The 18321-nt window shown below is 33.9% G+C and overlaps 2 protein-coding genes across 2 annotated transcripts in view; both read right to left on the bottom strand.

The window, feature by feature from the left end:
- The window catches only part of LOC140442220 (dynein axonemal heavy chain 10-like), a 657946-nt gene that overhangs the window by 358196 nt on the left and 281429 nt on the right, over window positions 1-18321 (bottom strand). The window contains 1 exon segment of the mRNA XM_072533298.1: window positions 3597-3917. Coding sequence (XP_072389399.1) covers window positions 3597-3917 — 321 coding nt within the window.
- LOC140440898 (ribonuclease Z, mitochondrial-like) lies at window positions 4740-5600 on the bottom strand. Its single transcript, XM_072531261.1, has one exon. The coding sequence runs from the start codon at window positions 5463-5465 to the stop codon at window positions 4740-4742; it is 726 nt and encodes a 241-aa protein (XP_072387362.1). The 5' UTR covers window positions 5466-5600.

Genomic DNA, 18321 nt, shown 5'->3' with positions numbered 1-18321 from the left:
CTCGCCAACTTAAGTGGCGTTGACAGTATTTTTCCTACTGGCATTTTCTTACTTGTTTTTTTTTTGGTATTTCGCCATCTTTCGTTCTTTCCATAGATTCGATCTGACGCAGCCTTCCTATTTTAATAAATGTTACGATATCCGGATCTTTGAATTTTTTGTATAGTTCAAAGTTGTATCTTCTTTGCTAAATTTCATTTTCTTTTTTTGCCCTTGTACCCGTGTGGTCAGATTTTTCCTTCAAAGGTTGCCAATAATCTTTCTTCACTTTTAGAGAGTGTCTAGATTTCTCAGCCATATGTGAGTACCGTACTTTGATCTACCGGAAACATTGAACGCTGTATTTTGCCTTGAGTGAGGATGAAGTGGGATTTGCCAAAATGCTTTTCTCAAATCAATAGAGCTACTGCATTTAGCTCCACAAAGCAATGATAGAATTCTATCTATCTGGGGCAAGGGATAACTGTCATGAACTGTAACCTCATTTAATGAACGACCATCAAAACAAAATCTATATTCTCCTGAATTCTTTTTAACTAACAGTACTGGACGTGACCATGGGGATTGTGCTGGTTCGATTACTCCCAATCTTAACATTTTATCTAACTCTTCATGTACCTAGTATTTTATTCATATATGGGGACAAACGATATTGTCCTTTCTTAAATGGTTTGGCATGACCTGTGTCAATAACCATTTCTATTTTGTTGGTTCTTCCAATATATTTAGAACTAGAGACTTCTCCAAAAGATTCTACTATTGACTTTGCCATATTCTTCTCAGTGGTCTGTTTAGCAAGAAAAGATGATAGAAAGATGCAAAAAGGTAACATCAACAATTTTTTCATATGGTCTAGATATGATCATTTTTTCTTACGCACCTAATAAAAACAAAAATATTATTATGGATTCATTTTTTCATCGCAATTTAATTAGAACAGATCTTACATTTGAAGTTTTGTGGAAATTATAAGGAACGACTTTTTATAACAACACAGAAAGCAGGGTTGACGTTGTTGACAAAATCTGTAGTTTGCAAACTGCGGCTCTGAAAAGATTTGTGGCTGTTGTGTTGAACCACGTACGTAGATTTTGCAGCCAGGAAATTCTTCGCCTTCCTGGTTTTTTCTACTTTTCCTAGAAAAATTAATTGCAGCAACCCATACCTTTCGCTGTTCCTCATGATGTGACCGAGGAATTCAATTTTGGCTGTTTTTATTGTGGTTATCAACTCTTTTCCTTTTTGCATTCTTAATAAACCGTCCTGGTTAGTAACGTGGTCAGTGTAAGATATTTTTAGGATTATATGATAAAGCCACATTTCAAAAGCCTCACTTTTCTTACAGGTAGCGTCTGTGAGAGTCCACGGCTCAACTCGGTACAATAGAATAGAAAAGATATAACATCGTAGTAACCTGATTTTTGTGGGTACTGATAAATGGTGGCATTTAATTAGCTTAGCCATTTTTTGAAATGCAGATCTTGCTTTATCTATCCTAGATTTTATTTCTAAAGAATGTCCTAATTTTCATTGACGTTCGTATCAAGGTAGGTGTATGTTTTTACTTTTTCTATTGGTTAACCATTCACACTGATTCTTTCCATTTGCTGTTCCATCTTAGAGATCGTCATACATTTTGTTTTCTTAATGTTCAGTGATAGTCCATATCCCTGACTCACTTCTGTGATTATATTAATTAAATCCTGGAGGGCTTCATAACTGTCAGCGAATATCACCGTGTCATCCGCGTATCTGATGTTATTGATATATTTTCCGTTAATTCGAATTCCGGCTTCAACATCTTCTACTGCTTCTTGAAAGATTTCCTCAGAGTATAGTTTAAACAACAAGGGTGATAATATACATCCCTGTCGGACCCCAAGTTTGATTTTGATATCATCGGATTCTCCTGCCTCTATACGGATAGATGATATTTAATTCCAGTAAATATTGTTAATAATTCTTAGATCGCAGGTGTTTATTCCAATATTTGTTAATATCCCTATCAGCTTGTCGTATTTTACTATATCAAAGGCTTTATGGTAATCAATGAAGCATGCATAAATATCGCAATTCACATCTCTACATCGTTGAAATGGCACTTGCTAAAGAGAGCCTCTCTCATACTCACTGCGTTTCGAAAACCAAACTGTGTACGGCTGATTTTTTCTTCGCATAGTCTATATATCCTTTGATGTATGATTTTGAAAATAACTTTAAAATGTGGCTCTTTAAGCTGATGTCCGGAAATCATTTCAGGATATGGACTTTGTTTTCTTTGGTAGACCAATAAACGTTGACTTCAGCCATGATCTTGGTATTACTCCGTTTAAATATATGTCATTGAATACTTTTGTTAGTCGTTGAGTACTGTCGGTGTTAAATAGCTTTATGAGTTCAGCATATGCATTGTCAGGTCCAGGAGCTATGCCATCTTTTAGTTGTGATATTGCTTTTCCCCTCTGATGTAATTTGGTAAGTGGTCATTACATATGTAGGACGGAGGTTTTTCTGATTTATTATCATCAAAGAGTTCTTTATGTATTTGGCCCTTACGCATATTTCTTGATTTTCATCTGTGATGATGTTCTACTGTTGATCTTTCAGTTTGCTAGCTGTGTTGAATTTTTGAAGACCAGATGCTTGTTTTACCTTTTTCTGCATATTATATGTATCGTGTTTTTATTTTAACAACTCTATCTCTTCACACTGTGTTTTTAAGCAATTTTATTTGGCCTTTCGTTTTTCGGTTCGTATTTGTCTCTGAATATTTTATGCATTCTTTTGTTATTCTTTGATTTTCTTCTTTTTTCCATGAGTTGCAGTATATTGTCATTCAGCTTTTTCTGTTCTCTTTATTTTCTTTTAGTTGTTCTTCTCTGATCTTGTTAAAGGTTTCACATATTAAAAAGAAGAATATTTGGAAATTAAAAAATAAATACAAAACCCAATTTGTTATAATCTGATCACAATATATTGTAATGTACAACATATTAAAAATTTAAGTGAAGCATAGACATTACGAAATAAACACGAAACAAAAATAACAACTATGGAAATAAAATATCGTAGAAGAATTGCTGGAAAGACCAAAATGAATACATACTCGTACAGAAATAAAGATATTAGATAGATATATCAAGAACGTCTACTTAAGAAAATCTAATAAGAAAAAACCAAAACAATTTAACTGAGAGGATTACGGAAGAAACGGAAACAAAGAATACAAGGCAGATTAACGAAAAAATTATTATATAGAATAAACGAAGTTGGACGAAACATAGAACAATTGAACAAATAAAAACAATGAGTGCAGAAATGGGTAAGCAACTGCGATAAGCGACTGAAAGGCACAATTCACGCGAAGAAGAAGAAAAGCCCAACAGCAAATATTTATTTTGGAAAACCAGAAGCGAAGGGTTTAAAGTCAACTTGTGAACTGGTTGGTATAATATTATATTTGCAATTATTGATAATTTTTGCCAATTTTATTCACAAGTTTATGATCTAAAGAAAGCCTACAAAAGTTTTTTGATCCCGAAGACAAAAAACAGTAACCAAAATAAAAATTTATATACTTTTATTTTTTAAATTACCTGTTTAGATAGCTGTTCTTGTGCTAGTTTATATAATACAGTCATCTTTTTCGCCAATACTTTAGATTCCAAAAAGCCATCAGAAAAGAGAGAAATCATGCATATCATTTCTAAATCTGGAACAATACACACTACGGGTCTGAACAAAGCTTTAACTGATTCTGGCAATTCCGTACGACCTGCATAGCCAGGATTCATAGTAATAAAAACACCAACTTTTGAATCTAGTGAAATTTCAACACCTTCAAAAGTAAATCTTTCCAGCTTCATCATTAGGGCACTCCGAATTGTTTGCAATTGGGTAGAAATTACCGAAAGTACCTAAAATATAAATATTTGATTAAATTATTGTAATTATACATTGCTTTTCGAGCTTATTAGCCATATCTTTGATGTTTCTTTTGTGATTGCAATAATATCAAACCATTTATATGGGGTAAAGGAAGAAGCGATGAATCACATTTTAGAAAACTTAAGTCTGTTTCTTTATTAAATAAAAATCAGAATCCAAAAAGATTGTATAACATAGCTTAACATTGGTATTTGCTTTGGCATAAGTAAAAAATAGAAATATTAATTGTTAAACCTAAACAAATATAATGCACTAGCATGTCATCAGCTCATTTCTCCTCCACTGTGGAGGCGATATGAACCACTAGAAGTAGGAGAGATGGACCAAGCTAAACCTTTTTCTTTTTAATAGTAAGAGATTTTCCGCACTTGTTACAGAGATTAGTGAAGCCAGTACAAGTTTCATGTAATCAACGTTTACAAAAAATACATTGCAACCAGTCATCTTTTTACGCAGTTGGCGATAGTCCTCCTAGCACCCAACACACTCATTTTCACTCATGTTTTATTATCACTAGTGTCATTTAGAGTAACATCTTCTTCAGATAGTGACCATATGACAGCCCGGTGTTATATTCAGGAAGTAGTGGAAGCTCGTTTTATTCCATACCTAAACACCATCCCAAACCCGATGTTTTAGACAATGCCAGACCGCATGTTATAATTATATCAACCGTTTACCTTGTCCACAACGATCGCTTGATTGTCTTTAATTGACATGTCTGGGACCTGACGCAGGTAAAAGTCTCTTTTAATTTTCATCACTCCCCCACAGACTTTAGCAACTTTAACTCATGAACCGAATATCTTACTTTCATGAGCGTAATAGTCAGTGTTATCTTCATACGCATCTATAGAACTTGATCTAGAATTATTCTTTGAATCCTTAGAATGCCGTCGTTTCTTTCTACTTCTTTCGCTTCTGGTGGATGTAGAAGCGTCAGCCTGGTCTGCTACCGCTTCTACCTCACTGTCTTTCACGTTAGACTCAAATTCATCTTCTGAGTTTTCTGTCGAAGATTCGTCCATTTTATTTGCGTTCCTTACAAGAGGAACATAATTCACCGACAAAACATTATCTTCGAATCCAGTTTCTTCGGTGCATTCAGCCATATGGATTTTTAAGTCTCTTAAGACAACGAAACGTTTTGTGGCGTAAAAAACTTCATTCAGTCCTGGGGGTCCATGCAGTGTTATCTCAGGAACCCCAACATCTTGTATTGTTAAGGCAATACCAGGCAAACCACCAATATTGTTCCACACTGGTTGGGTAACAAAAATATGCTCCAACTTAGCTAACTTCATTTTGTGTTCATGAGCCAGTCTTTGAGTCCCTTCTCCGCAATTAAACAAATATCTGCTTTGATCTGAAAACATATACAAAGCTCTGGGAGCACCTTGTGCTCCTGTACCAAGTACCTGCAAGGTAACTTTACCTGGAACATATTTCGAGAGTTTTTCTTTGATCTTTTTTCTCTGCTTTTGGGCTTCATGTATGTGAATCGGTTCTTTGGGCATGTTCTTTAGTAGGTTAAAGAGTTTCTTGTTAGGATATTGTGAATAGTTAACAGTTGGGAATGACAGGTGGTAATGGTAAAAATAAAAAATGAAATGGGCTTAGCACTGAAATTTACTATTTTCAAACATTGCACATGGTGACATTTACTAATGTAAATGTCACCATGTGACATTTACATTAAAAATTAATTAATTAAATTAATTAAATTAATTAATTAAATTAATTATTTAAACTATTGAGCTTGCCCTATGCATGATGCTAGACACATTCAGCAAATTTCATAGGATTCTTTAAGACTTACTCTATCTCACAAGTTAAATGCATATTGAGTTTTCATCGAAATTATTTACAAAATAAACGTTTGAAAAAGGGGTATGTTTTTTACTTATAAACAATTGTAATAACTTCTATATTTTTTAAGCTACAGACTTGTACGTACAACCATTAGATAGCTGGTAAAAAACTCACATTTGACAAAAAAAATGAATCTTCTATAAACAATAGGAACGAAGTTAGCGACAATTTTTTTGTTAATTATATCTCCATTGTTTATAAACATTAAGAAGTAAAATTTGCACAAATTTTGAATGAAAATCTAAACTTTATATTGAATTTTATAGCTATAAAATTCATCCAATTTTTCGAAACTTAAAACCTTTCGAAACGAAGTTACTTTTGAAAGATGGACATAGGAAAGTGGAGGGGAAACTGTTTTAGCTCCTCGCTGCAAAATTTAATATTATGGTTACGGATTTATCATTCAAAAGCTTCAACAGTTCTGTAGGAATTTCATCAGGTCCATTTGCTTTTCCATTTTTAGCGTTTCTTATTGCGTATTCTACTTCTTCTTTCAATATGTCTGGCCCAGTTGCATTGATTAAGTTAAGTTGTTTCTATTGTCTTCAAATAATTCGTTCAGGTATTCTGTCCATCTTTTTATTTTATTCTCTAGATCTACAATAAGATTTCCATCTTTGTCCTTAAGTTTACCTATTTGGCATTTCTTTATGCTTCCTGTTATCTCTTTTACTTTTTTGTGCATATTGAACGCATCGTACTTTTTCTCATAGGTTTCCATTTCTGCACATTGTTCTTTAATCCACTCTTCTTTGGCTTCTTTTATTCTCTTTTTTATGTGTTTATTTATTTCTTTGTATTTGTCTGGGTAATTCTTCATGTTTCTTTTTTGTTCCGTCAAGTCTAGTATATCTTGTGTCATCCACCCCTTATTCTTTGTTGTTGTATTTGTAAGATGTTTCTTTCCTGCTGTTTGTATAGCTGTATTTATGTACTTTAATTTTTGGTTAACCTTGTTTGTATCGTTAATTTGTTGCTGCACTGAACGGAGGTTTTCATTTATTTCTTCTCCTGTTTCTTGTCGTATATTTTTGTTTCTAAGTTTATTTAAATCTAGTGCCTTTCTGTGTGGTCTTCTAATCTTTTTTTGGTCTCGCCTCTATCAAAGTAACTACCGGGTTATGATCTGAGCCTATATCAGCTCCTGGGTACGTCTTAGTACATTTAACAGCATTATGATACCTCTTTGCTATCATAATGTAGTCTATTTGATTTCTCACTATTTTTTCTTTGGTATATTGTGGAGATGTCCATGTATATAACCGTCGAGGAGGTAAATTGAAAAAGGTATTTGTTATTACGAAATCTTCACTTTGGCAAAATTGAATCAATCGATCTCCTCTGTCATTTCTGTTTCCAAGCCCATATTTTCCTACTTGTTCTCCTACCTTACCTTGATCCACCTTGGTATTAAGATCGCCCATTAATATGTTAATGTATGGAAAGACTGACTTAATAAGTGAAGACAAACAACCTGCACCAAAAAGGTTCAGACCTGACAGTGAAGTCGAATAAATAAACCAAATTTTAACTTTTACACCAATGTATGTAAAGAAAATAAAAAAAGTAAAGTTCAATGAACATTGCAAAATTTAATAAGGCAAGTAATGAAACAATCGACTTATTTTATCAAAGCAGTAAGGCAGATTAGATTAATATTGTATATCATATTCGTAAGAAAAATAGAATAAAAAGCAATATTGTTAATTATAAAAATACAAACAATTATAATTAATACAAGGAATATAATGTGTAAAAAATTACCTGAAATTTAATTTATAAAATATATAAGTATTATTACATCATTGATATAAAATGAAAAAACATATGTTGATTTTCCGGGATTTTCCGAGATTTATGGGGGGTGAAAATTATGTCATCATTATTAATACTGCGACAGACTATTCGAGCAAATTTAAAAAAAGTAAGTATTTAGGGTGAATTTTAAATGGACTCAATTTTTCCGAGTTTTCCCATATTTTCCGGCCAGTGAAAACTATGTTGTTATTCATATTTCGACGAGCTACCCCAGAATAAAAAAAAGAGGCTGCAAAGGAAGCCGATATAATATAAATTTTTCTTGCGTGTTGCAATTTGAAGTTCCGATGCCGAAAAAAAAACGGAGCTGAAACAGATATCCTCTCCAATTTCCTATGTCGATCTTTCGGAAGTACCGTCGTTTCGAAAAATTAGATAAATTTTATAGCTATAAGTTTCAATATACAGTTTAGATTTTCATTCAAAATTTGTGCAAATTTTACTTCTTAATGTTTATAAACAATGGAGATATGATTTTTTTAAAAAAAGTCACCAACTTCGTTCCTATTGGTCATAGAAGGTTTTTTATTTTTTCATGTGAGCTTTTTTACCAGCTTTCCAATGGTTGTACGTACAAGTCTGTAGCTTGAACAATATAGAAGTTATTACAATTATTTATAAGTAAAAAACATACCCCTTTTTCAAACGTTTATTTTGTAAATAATTTCGATGAAAACTCAATATGCATTTAACTTCTGAGATAGTCTAAGTCTTAAAGAATCCTATGAAATTTGCTGAATGTATCTAGCATCATGCATAGGGCAAGCTCAATAGTTTAAATCATTAGCCTCAGGGATAAACAAATTAAATAACTTATAAAATATTTGACTGTTCGGGGGGAAATTTAGCACAAATCTAAAAGATGGTAATTCCTTGATGTTTAAATGTAATAATACCATTTTATTTTGTTAATAAAAAAATTAATAAAATTTATAAATTAGTGCAAAAAAACTGCTTTTTTGCAAATATCTCTGTAAATTATTTATCAATTTTAATTAAAAAAACGGGAAAATAAAGATATTCTTGACATAAAAAAATGACATAAACATTGTTTATTTAAAATATAAGGGAAAAAATTTATAGACAAAAATTCAAATTGTGACCATAAATTATTGCTTAAAAAAAACTCAAGGTAAAACTAGGAGTATCTTTTCATCTATTCATCATCTAGTATCCCCCACCTATGTCTTAAAAGCTTCAGATATCTGCGAAACATTTTTCCATCTTTTTTTTTTAACCAGACTGGGCTATTAAGATTCACAAGAAAATAGTTTCAGAACAATGTTATATTTTGATTAAGAGGTTCCGAAAATTTTTGAATTGACGAAGAAGCGTTCTTACTTGATGGATTGGAGTTACATGTTTATAGGTCAGTTGGTGTCTAATCATTGATTTTCATTTTGGGGACTGCTAAATCAAGTTTTTTGTTACTGTCAAAATCGATTTAAGTTTCTAATTTGCATTGTTTGATACAAAATATTTGTATCGGCGTTTTTATATCTTGTTATTATTATGAAATTTTGTAGGTGTTTATAATACTATATGATAAGGGTAATAATGAATATTTTAAACTTATTAAAATATGGGAGTTCACGGGTGTGTATGCTGTGAATTGGTCAATAAAGTCACTGAGGCTGATGCCTGCACGGTTTGTTATTGTACCGCTAAATTAAATTTTTGTGGCGTTTCAAAATCTCCAAGGATAAGGGGCCTTATTAAGACTGAAGAAATAATAATAAAGGATGCGTTGTAATGGTTAAAGGGGATATTTTTAATAAAATATTATAGTAAGAGTGTCGTTGTTTTCTAGGTCGAGTCTTCTCTGGCAGAAAGTCTTCATTGGTAAGGATTATATGGGTATGGTAGCGGCTGTGGGTACGGCGGATTATGGAGTATCTTACGAAGGATGAATTTTTATTTGAAAGTGTGTTGGTAAAAGCTAGGATTCAGATGTATTATTTTGGAGGACATGTTTAATAAAGAGGCGCTTTCTTGCAAGATCCTGACTGTTTACTGCACCCAGAATGCCTTCCATTCATCAGTGCGTATTGTTAGTGAAAGAAAACTGTTTTCTTGTTACTGTGGTTTATGAGTATGATCGTATGATGTGTCAAATTAGTAGTGTCTAGCTCTAATTGGCGACGAGCACAGAGAATATTGAGAATCAAAACGGAGCATTTTATTAGATTTTTCATGTTTGATGAAAATTTAAGTTTCATAAAAGTTACAAGAAGACCTTTTGGTAGAAACGAGTTGTATTTCTTGGGATAGTTTGGGTGTCTCTTTTCCGAATAAACACTTAGTCGAATAGGCTGTGTACTCGCCACTATACTTAGAGCACTTTGGTTTTGACGGTATTGGAAAGGTGAAAGATTTAGGTTTATGGTTGAAATTTGTGTATAGTTAGTTGTGTATTTGTTGTTATTGTTTTATCGATAGATTGCATATTTGTGGGGTTTTCGGTAGATTTATTTTGTTTGCTTTACTTAAAGCTCTGATTAAAGTGTCAGTTTAGGTATCTATAAATATATTGGCGGTATTAACTATCCAACTGTCTGCTATTGTTTATGTTTTCGGTGTTGTCATGCGTCGGATTTCTCGCTTTTAGCCTTGTAGAGAGCGTTGAACGGGACATTTTGAGAAATTTTTCGTACACCCTGCATGTCGCTAGGCACGAACTCTGCCAATCGCGGTTCATCACTAAAGAGAACCTCTTTAGGACGAAAATCACTCACTAGGCTTGCCTTCAGCGTTTCCTCAGTATATTGGGAGAAAATTTCCTTTCCTTTTTCACACATATAAATAGTGTGAACGTAGTCTTTAGTTTAAGCTCTTACAGTACAAACAACAGCCTCTCAGGACCACTAATAACTTGTGGATACTTTACGCTATACTAACTCGTTTATCCTTCTGTTTACGCCTCCGAGAAAATGGTGGTCTCTGCATAAACAAAATGATTCGTCAACGTCAAAACTTCTGTTGTGGAAATTTTTTACTGATGGTTTTGTCACTCGATCAGATTGCCTTATGAATTAATCCCAAGTGGTAACATCGTACGAAGTAACACATAATTACGAAGAGTTTTTCAAATAACACCAAACATTCGAATAATCATTCAGTAGCGTTTAAAAATCACTCGGATCAAGTTCCATCGAAGGTGATTTGAATATGGCTATACAAAAAGTCCAACAAGAGATTGTGCTGAATAGACAAACCTTACTGACAAGTCAAATTGATAATGAACCCACTCAAAATCAGTGATAAACCTTCTTCTGCATCAGTCATAAGTTCTGCTGTGCCGAGTGTTACGCAGTCTCTCTTGAGTAATTCCAGGCCCAGTGAAGCTACCCATCATAATGCTCCCAGAAAATCTTCATATGCACTATTTTGCGGTACTGGCGCCTGCTCAGACCAATTAAAAGGTGTGCTCAAAGCAAATCATATTATACGCTCATGGTTTTACCTAGGTAGGGTGCAAAACTCTGTTGGTGAGTCCGTTGTAAAAGATTACATAAAAAAAGCTGCCAATATTGGTAATGAAAAAGACATTTATGTAAAACTATTAAAATCTAATGAAGAATTTAACTCATTTAGATTTGGAATTCCTACTGAGTACGAGACAATAGTGAATAGTAGTGATTTTTGGCCCCCAGATGTCCTTTTCAGGAAGTTTGTGTTTAACTACCATAGAAACGTTGATGCTACCGAAATCCAGTCCTTAGCCAACACATCAACTCATCAAATAACAGTTAACCTGCCAAAAAACTGAGAAGTAGCCTAAAATGTTACTTTCACAATGTTGGCGGACTTCGAACTAAACTCTGTCAGTTAAGGGACTCTTTGCTACTAAATGATTATTATAATATTATTTTAATTGAATCTTGGCTATCTGAAAAGTTTCTGGTTAGTGAGACTGATCTATTAAACTATAATGTTTATAGACAGGACCGCTATCAGCATGGATTGGACATTGTGAGCGGAGAAGTGTACATTGCAATCAAGAAAAACCTATCCTCTAAACTAATAAGTAAGCCAAATTTGTTTGACATAGAATAACTTTTTGTGGAAGTTAAACTTAATGATGATCAGCTTATAATAGGAGGAGTCTATATACCACCTAGTTCATTAGCTGAGGTATATAAATATCACTGCACCTTTCTTGAGGAACTGATAAGTCAACATCCACAAAGTTTAATGATCTTGGCTGGCGATTACAACCTGAGAGATGCTCAATGGGCTAATAATCAAAACGGGGTTTATTTATCTACCTTACTTCCTGATGGCTTTCATGCGAATACAGTATGTGAATCTTTTGCATTTTTAAATCTCCATCATTGCAATAATATACCAAACAGACATGGAACATTCCTGGATCTCATTTTTTCACATTTACCTGATCTAAAAGTGTGTGAGCCGGTAGATCCATTGTTTTGTGAATCATTCAGGCATAAGCCATATGAATTTTTCATCCCTATTGGCTATTTTAAAGAGTCGGTTTTTTATGAAGCCTACGTTTATGATTTCAAAAACTGTAATTTTAATTCTGTTAACCTTTATCTGTCTTCAGTTAATTGGGATGCATTATACCATTGAAATAATATAAATGAGGCTTGTCAAATATTTTACAGCAATATGTATCAGTGTTTAGATATTGTTGTTCCTATAAAGACTGTCTAGTGTTCCTACAAGTTCCCAATTTGGTTCTCAATAAAACTTAAAGATCTTATTATTCAAAAGAAAAAAGCTCATCTGAAGTTCAAGTTATCTAAATCAAACGAGGACTACTTATTGTTCTATAATCTGCGTAATCAATGTAAAGTTGAACATACACTTTGTCAGAAACAACATTTTTCGTCTCTTGAAAAAAATTTTAGTAATAACCCCAGGGAATTTTGGGGATACATTGGCAGACTTCGTAAATCTTCCCTCAAGCCTCAAACCCCCCAAGAAATGTATCTAGGTGACAGAAGGGCACAAGGCAATATCGAAATTGCTAACCTTTTTGCTGAGTTCTTCTCTAGTGTATATGAGAATGATAAAGGTGCTCCCATTCCAGATTTTGAAAACTGTGTCAGACACGTTGACCCTGTAAACCTAATTCAAGTTCATACTATATCAGTGTTTGATGAATTAAGAAAACTTCCAAACAAATTCTCCTCGGGGCCTGATGGAATCCCACCGGTATTATTAAAGCACTGTCTATGCTCTCTCTAACCAAATAGATTACATACTGGTCAAAAAAAGATATCACAATGCAATCATCAGTGCAAAAACATATCCTGGAACTGACATCAATTCCGATCATAATCCTGTTGTTGCAAAAGTTCGCGCAAGATGGAAACTAATAAAGAAACAAAAACCTCAACACCAACTATTAGACATCCAATTATTGAAAAGCGACACCATACATCAGACATTAAATAAAGAATTAAACAAAAATTTAGGAAATATCGACCACAATAGAATTAGCGAGTACGATGACATAAACGTTCTGTAGAAAACTATTAAAGAACAAATGAACAATGTAACGGAAAAACATCTAAAAGTAACACCTAGAAATAACAAACAGTAATGGATGACAGAAGAGATTTTACAATTAATGAACAAACGAAGAGAATCTAAAGGAAAAAATGACAAGGACGGAGAATACAAAAGACTAAATAGTATAATTCGAAAAAAAATAACCGAAGCAAAAGAGAAATGGCTGGAAACAAAATGCGTGGAAATAGAAAAACTACAACAAAGGCACGATTTTTTTAATTTACATAAAAAGGTAAAAGAGTTTACATCGACTACCAAGAGAACGACTTTTCACACCATGCTGAACACGGATGGCAAACTGCTAGAATCAACGGAAGATAAACTGAAAAAATGGGAAAACTATATTAAAATTCTTTTTCACGACATACGAGAAGAACCAAGATTGGAAAATAACAACGAAGGGCCAACAATTCTGAAATCTGAAATCATAAATGCAATTAATCATCTTAAAATAAATAAAAGCCCAGGTCCAGAGGGAATATACCCAGAAACGTTAAAATTAATCAGCGAAGAAAATATCGAAATATTTGTCCTTTTATTCAATCGCATTTATGATACAGGTAAAATACCCTAAGATTGGCTGGAGTCAATATTCATCCCACTACCAAAAAAGCCAAAGCCACAACACTGCAATGAGTTCCGTCTGATAAGCCTTATGAGTCATGTAGTAAAAGTCCTACTAAAAATCGTACATAATCGTATCTATAGAAAGTGCGACACAATCATCTGAGACGATCAGTTTGGATTCAGAGCCGGTATGGGAACGAGAGAAGCCCTGTTCAGTTTACTAGTTCTCGCCCAAAAATGCTACGACCAACAGAAAAGTATATTTATATGCTTTATAGACTTCGAAAAAGCATTTGATAGAGTAAGACACGACCTACTATTAGAACGTTTGCAAGAAGTTGGTTTAGATGGAAAAGACATCAAATTCTTAAAAAACTTTTACTGGAACCAAAACGCCAGAGTTAGGATCGAAGGTTCCACATCCACAGAAGTAGAAATTAGGAGGGGAGTTAGACAAGGATGTGTTCTGTCGCCTCTGCTGTTTAATCTTTACTCCGAGTTTCTATTTAAAGAAGCATTGGAGGATTCCAAGGATGGAGTCAAAGTGAATGGCGTAAATATCAACAGTATCAGATACGCCGATAATACAGTGTTAATTGCGGATTCCGACTTAGGTCTACAACGACTCATCGACAAGACCAACTCGACCTGTGAGCAATTTGGTATGAAAATAAACATTAAAAAAACCAAAGTGATGTCAATCCGAAAAAACCAAAACGTACCTCAACCTTGCACAATTAATGGGCACATTTTAGAACAGGTCAATAGATTTAAGTACCTGGGATGTTGGATCGATAGCAGCCTAAATCCTGATCTAGAAATAAGATCGAGAATAGAACAGGCCAGAAAATCTTTCGAAAAAATAAAAAAACTGCTTTGTGATTCTCGAATAAAACTCGAAATTTGACTACGTTTATCAAAATGCTACGTCTGGTCGACTCTTCTATATGCAGTTGAAACGCGGACCCTTAAAACATCAATCGTAAATAAATTGGAGGCCTTTGAAATGTGAATCTACCGGAGAATACTCAAAATTTCATGGACATCGCATACCTCAAACGAAGAAGTGCTGCATAGAATAGGCAAGGAAAGAGAACTTTTTAACACAGTAAAAGTTAGAAAAACATCATACCTAGGCCACATACTGAGAAATAATAAGTACCAATATGCCCAACTTAAGGTGAAAGGAAAAATCGAGGGAAAGAGAGGCCTAGGAAGGAAAAGACTATCGTGGCTCAGAAACATCCGACAATGGACAGGGCTAAATTTTGAACAGCTAATAAGAACAGCTGAAGATAGAGAAGAGTTTAAAATTGTAGTAGCCAACCTCAATTGAGGAGAGGGCAATTTAAGAAGAAGAAGAATGCTCTCTTACTATGTCCCTAAAATATCTTAATTTATCTCTTATGACTGGTGAGTTCCCTTCTTTCTGGAAGAACAGTTATATTGTTCCCATTTTTAAGTCAGGTAAAAGGGAATATATTGAAAAATACCCAGGAATTTGCATACAGTCAGCAATCCCAAAACTTCTCGACAAGCTAGTGACTTCTCACTTATCAAAACTAACAAATAATATAATAACGCCCCAACAGCATGGCTTTCAAAGGGGAAGGAGGACAGTGTCAAACTTGTTGATCTACCAAGATGATATATTGGGTGCCTTTGAGAGGAAGTACCAGGTGGACAGCATCTATACTGACTTCTCAAAGGCATTCGATACAGTAAATCATCGTTATTTAATCAGTAAATTAGGAGCCATTGGTATAACTGGCAAATGGTTTGATTGGTATGATAGTACCAATGATTCTTATGAGTAATACCCAGAGTATTAAGATAAATGGTGTGTTGTCTCAATCTGTTGACGTCCTCTCTAGAGTACCACAGGGGTCACATTGTGGTCCTCTACTTTTTGTCCTCTTTGTTAACGATGTTGAGAAAGTCATTAAGTATTCAAAATTGCTCAACTTTGCTGATAATAAAAAAAATTATAAAGTCATTACTTGTCAGTATGATCAAATTCAGCTACAAGAGGATCTCAGCAGATTTAGCGATTAGTGCAAACTAAATGAATTAAAATTGAACATTGATAAGTGTTGTGTTATTACTTTTCACAGGAAGCAAACAATTTTAAATTACGATTATAGCATTGATAACACTCAGCTGTCTAGGCAGGACTGTGTTAAGGATTTGGGTGTCTATTTATTTGTAAATTAACATTTTGTAAGCATCTAGAGGTCACAGTAAACAGTGCATTTAAACAATTGGGGTTTATAACTAGAAACACTTCTCAATTTTCATGTTTTGTTTTACCGATTCTTTTTAATACTCTCAATCGCTCCAGACTAGAATATGGAATAGTTGTATGGGGACCGTACTATCAAACATCTATAGACAAGCTCGATCGTGTTCAGCATAAATTTGGTAAACATTATCATTACCGTAGTGCTTCTCATGACCTCTCTGTCCCATACAGCTATAGTATGATAGCTGATCACTTGAAAATGGTTTCCATGAATCGACGAAAAGATTATTTTTGTCTAATATTCCTTTACAAAATTTCTAATAATTTGATAAATTGAGAGAGTATATAATAGGTACCAAAGTGATCTGGACTTATTTTTCCGGTCCTTAGAACAATTTACTTTGTATTCAAGTTAATTATTAGTTTTTGTTAAACTCTACTAATTATTTTTTAATGTTATGGACTTGAAAAATTTTATATAATATATTTTGTTCCAATGTAAATGGTATATCCGTTAATAAATAAATAAATAAAATAAATAAATAAACAACGTTTACCGTTGTTTATTTATTTATTTTATTTATTTATTGTACTACCGGTGGTAGTACAAACCGAGTCAAACTTAAAAAAATCTAGAAAATAACAATATTCAGTATCTTTCAAAATAGATAGCATTCATATTTAAAATTATTCAAATCACTTCAATATTCCAAGTATTAGACGACGAAGGAATCAACTGTACTTGATTAAACGTTCATCTGAGCTAGATATTATTGTCTTAGCTCATGTATGATAGTGTTACGATAAATTCTGACCCAAAACCGTAAATATATTTATTACTAATATTTTCATTCATTCACGTATTTTTTAGGTAATGCCTACCTGACACACGATGGGTCCCCCTTTGTAATAAAATCAACAATTCGAACCTTCTGGAGACAAGCCAATTTAACCATACCGGTTCTGAGAACAATTCGCCGCTCTGTCTAGAAGGCCTTTCAGCAAAACAGCGGTCTATGTTCGATGTGTTTCGAGAAACAACTGTTTTCATTCTCGAATAACAGGACTTTATATTTATAGAGGAATTTTGGTTATGGAGGGACAATTAATTCTCAAGACCCGCGCTCGCGAATTTGTTACGTACGGATATAATAAATTATTGTCAGATAAGTTAATATAAATAAAGAAATAAATTAAATCCGTAAGTGTTATAAATATTGAACCTTTTAATAAATTCACAACAAATGGTGTCAGAACAGTGGAATACTTAGATAAATTGCGAAAATAAATTACAAGTGAATATAAAATAAATTGTGAAAATGGCTACGATTTATGAGCTGACAGTGACTAATTTAAGAAGACATCTTGAAGACAGAGAATTAGCTTCTACCGGAAAAAAGGCTGAGTTAGTCCAACGACTAAAGAACGCTTTGCTAAAAGAAGGACTAGATCCAGAGACTTATATATTTGAAGATGCTGTCCTCTCGTCGATTTCGAAAGTTTCTGGTGATGTAGCCAAAGTTTCCGGTGATGTAGCCAAAATTTCTGGTGACATCGCATCATTAGAGAACAAAGTTTCCGGCGACATCGCTTCTTTGGAAGACAAAGTTTCTAACGAGATTTCTTCGCTGGAAAGCAAAGTCTCTGCTAATATCTCTTTGGAAATCTCTAAAGTAACTTCTGAGATGTCTGCCCTCGACGATAGAATATCTTCGATAAAAAACCAAGTTGCTGCCGATATGTCGGCCTTCGAAGAAAAGATTAAAGAGATGGAAAGGAAGATGGAGGAAACAAGGACAGCAGAGAGAGGAAACAATCCAATTACAGTGGAGATAAAAGAAGACCAGACGAAATTTAAGTTGGAGACACGGCCGAAATTTGAAGGAAGTGGAGGTTCTATTCACGTTAAAGTCCCAACTTTCGACGGAAAATCATCATGGAACAACTACATGAAACAGTTCGAATCAGCCGCAAGAGCGAATGGATGGTCTGAAAAAGAAAAGGCTGTAAACCTGACTATCGCTCTTCGAGGAGATGCCTTAGATGTGCTTCAGACCATAGCCGTAGAGGAGACGGATGATTTCGAACAACTGAAGAAGAGGTTAAATATGCGATATGGCCACGAACATTTGGAGCATGTATATCAGTCGCAGCTTAAAAATCGTAGACAGAAGAAAGATGAGGCTCTTCAAGAATATGAGGTAGATATTGCCAGATTAGTACGATATGCTTATCCAACAGCTCCCGAAGACATGATGGAAAAATTGGCCGTTCAAACGTTTATTGATGGTCTTCGTGATCATGAAATGCAGAGAACACTACGATTAGCT

This window comes from Diabrotica undecimpunctata, chromosome 5 (assembly GCF_040954645.1).
Source record: "Diabrotica undecimpunctata isolate CICGRU chromosome 5, icDiaUnde3, whole genome shotgun sequence".
NCBI lineage: Eukaryota > Metazoa > Arthropoda > Insecta > Coleoptera > Chrysomelidae > Diabrotica > Diabrotica undecimpunctata.
Note: the sequence above shows the minus strand (reverse complement) of the source record. Positions and strands in the feature narration are given on the sequence as shown.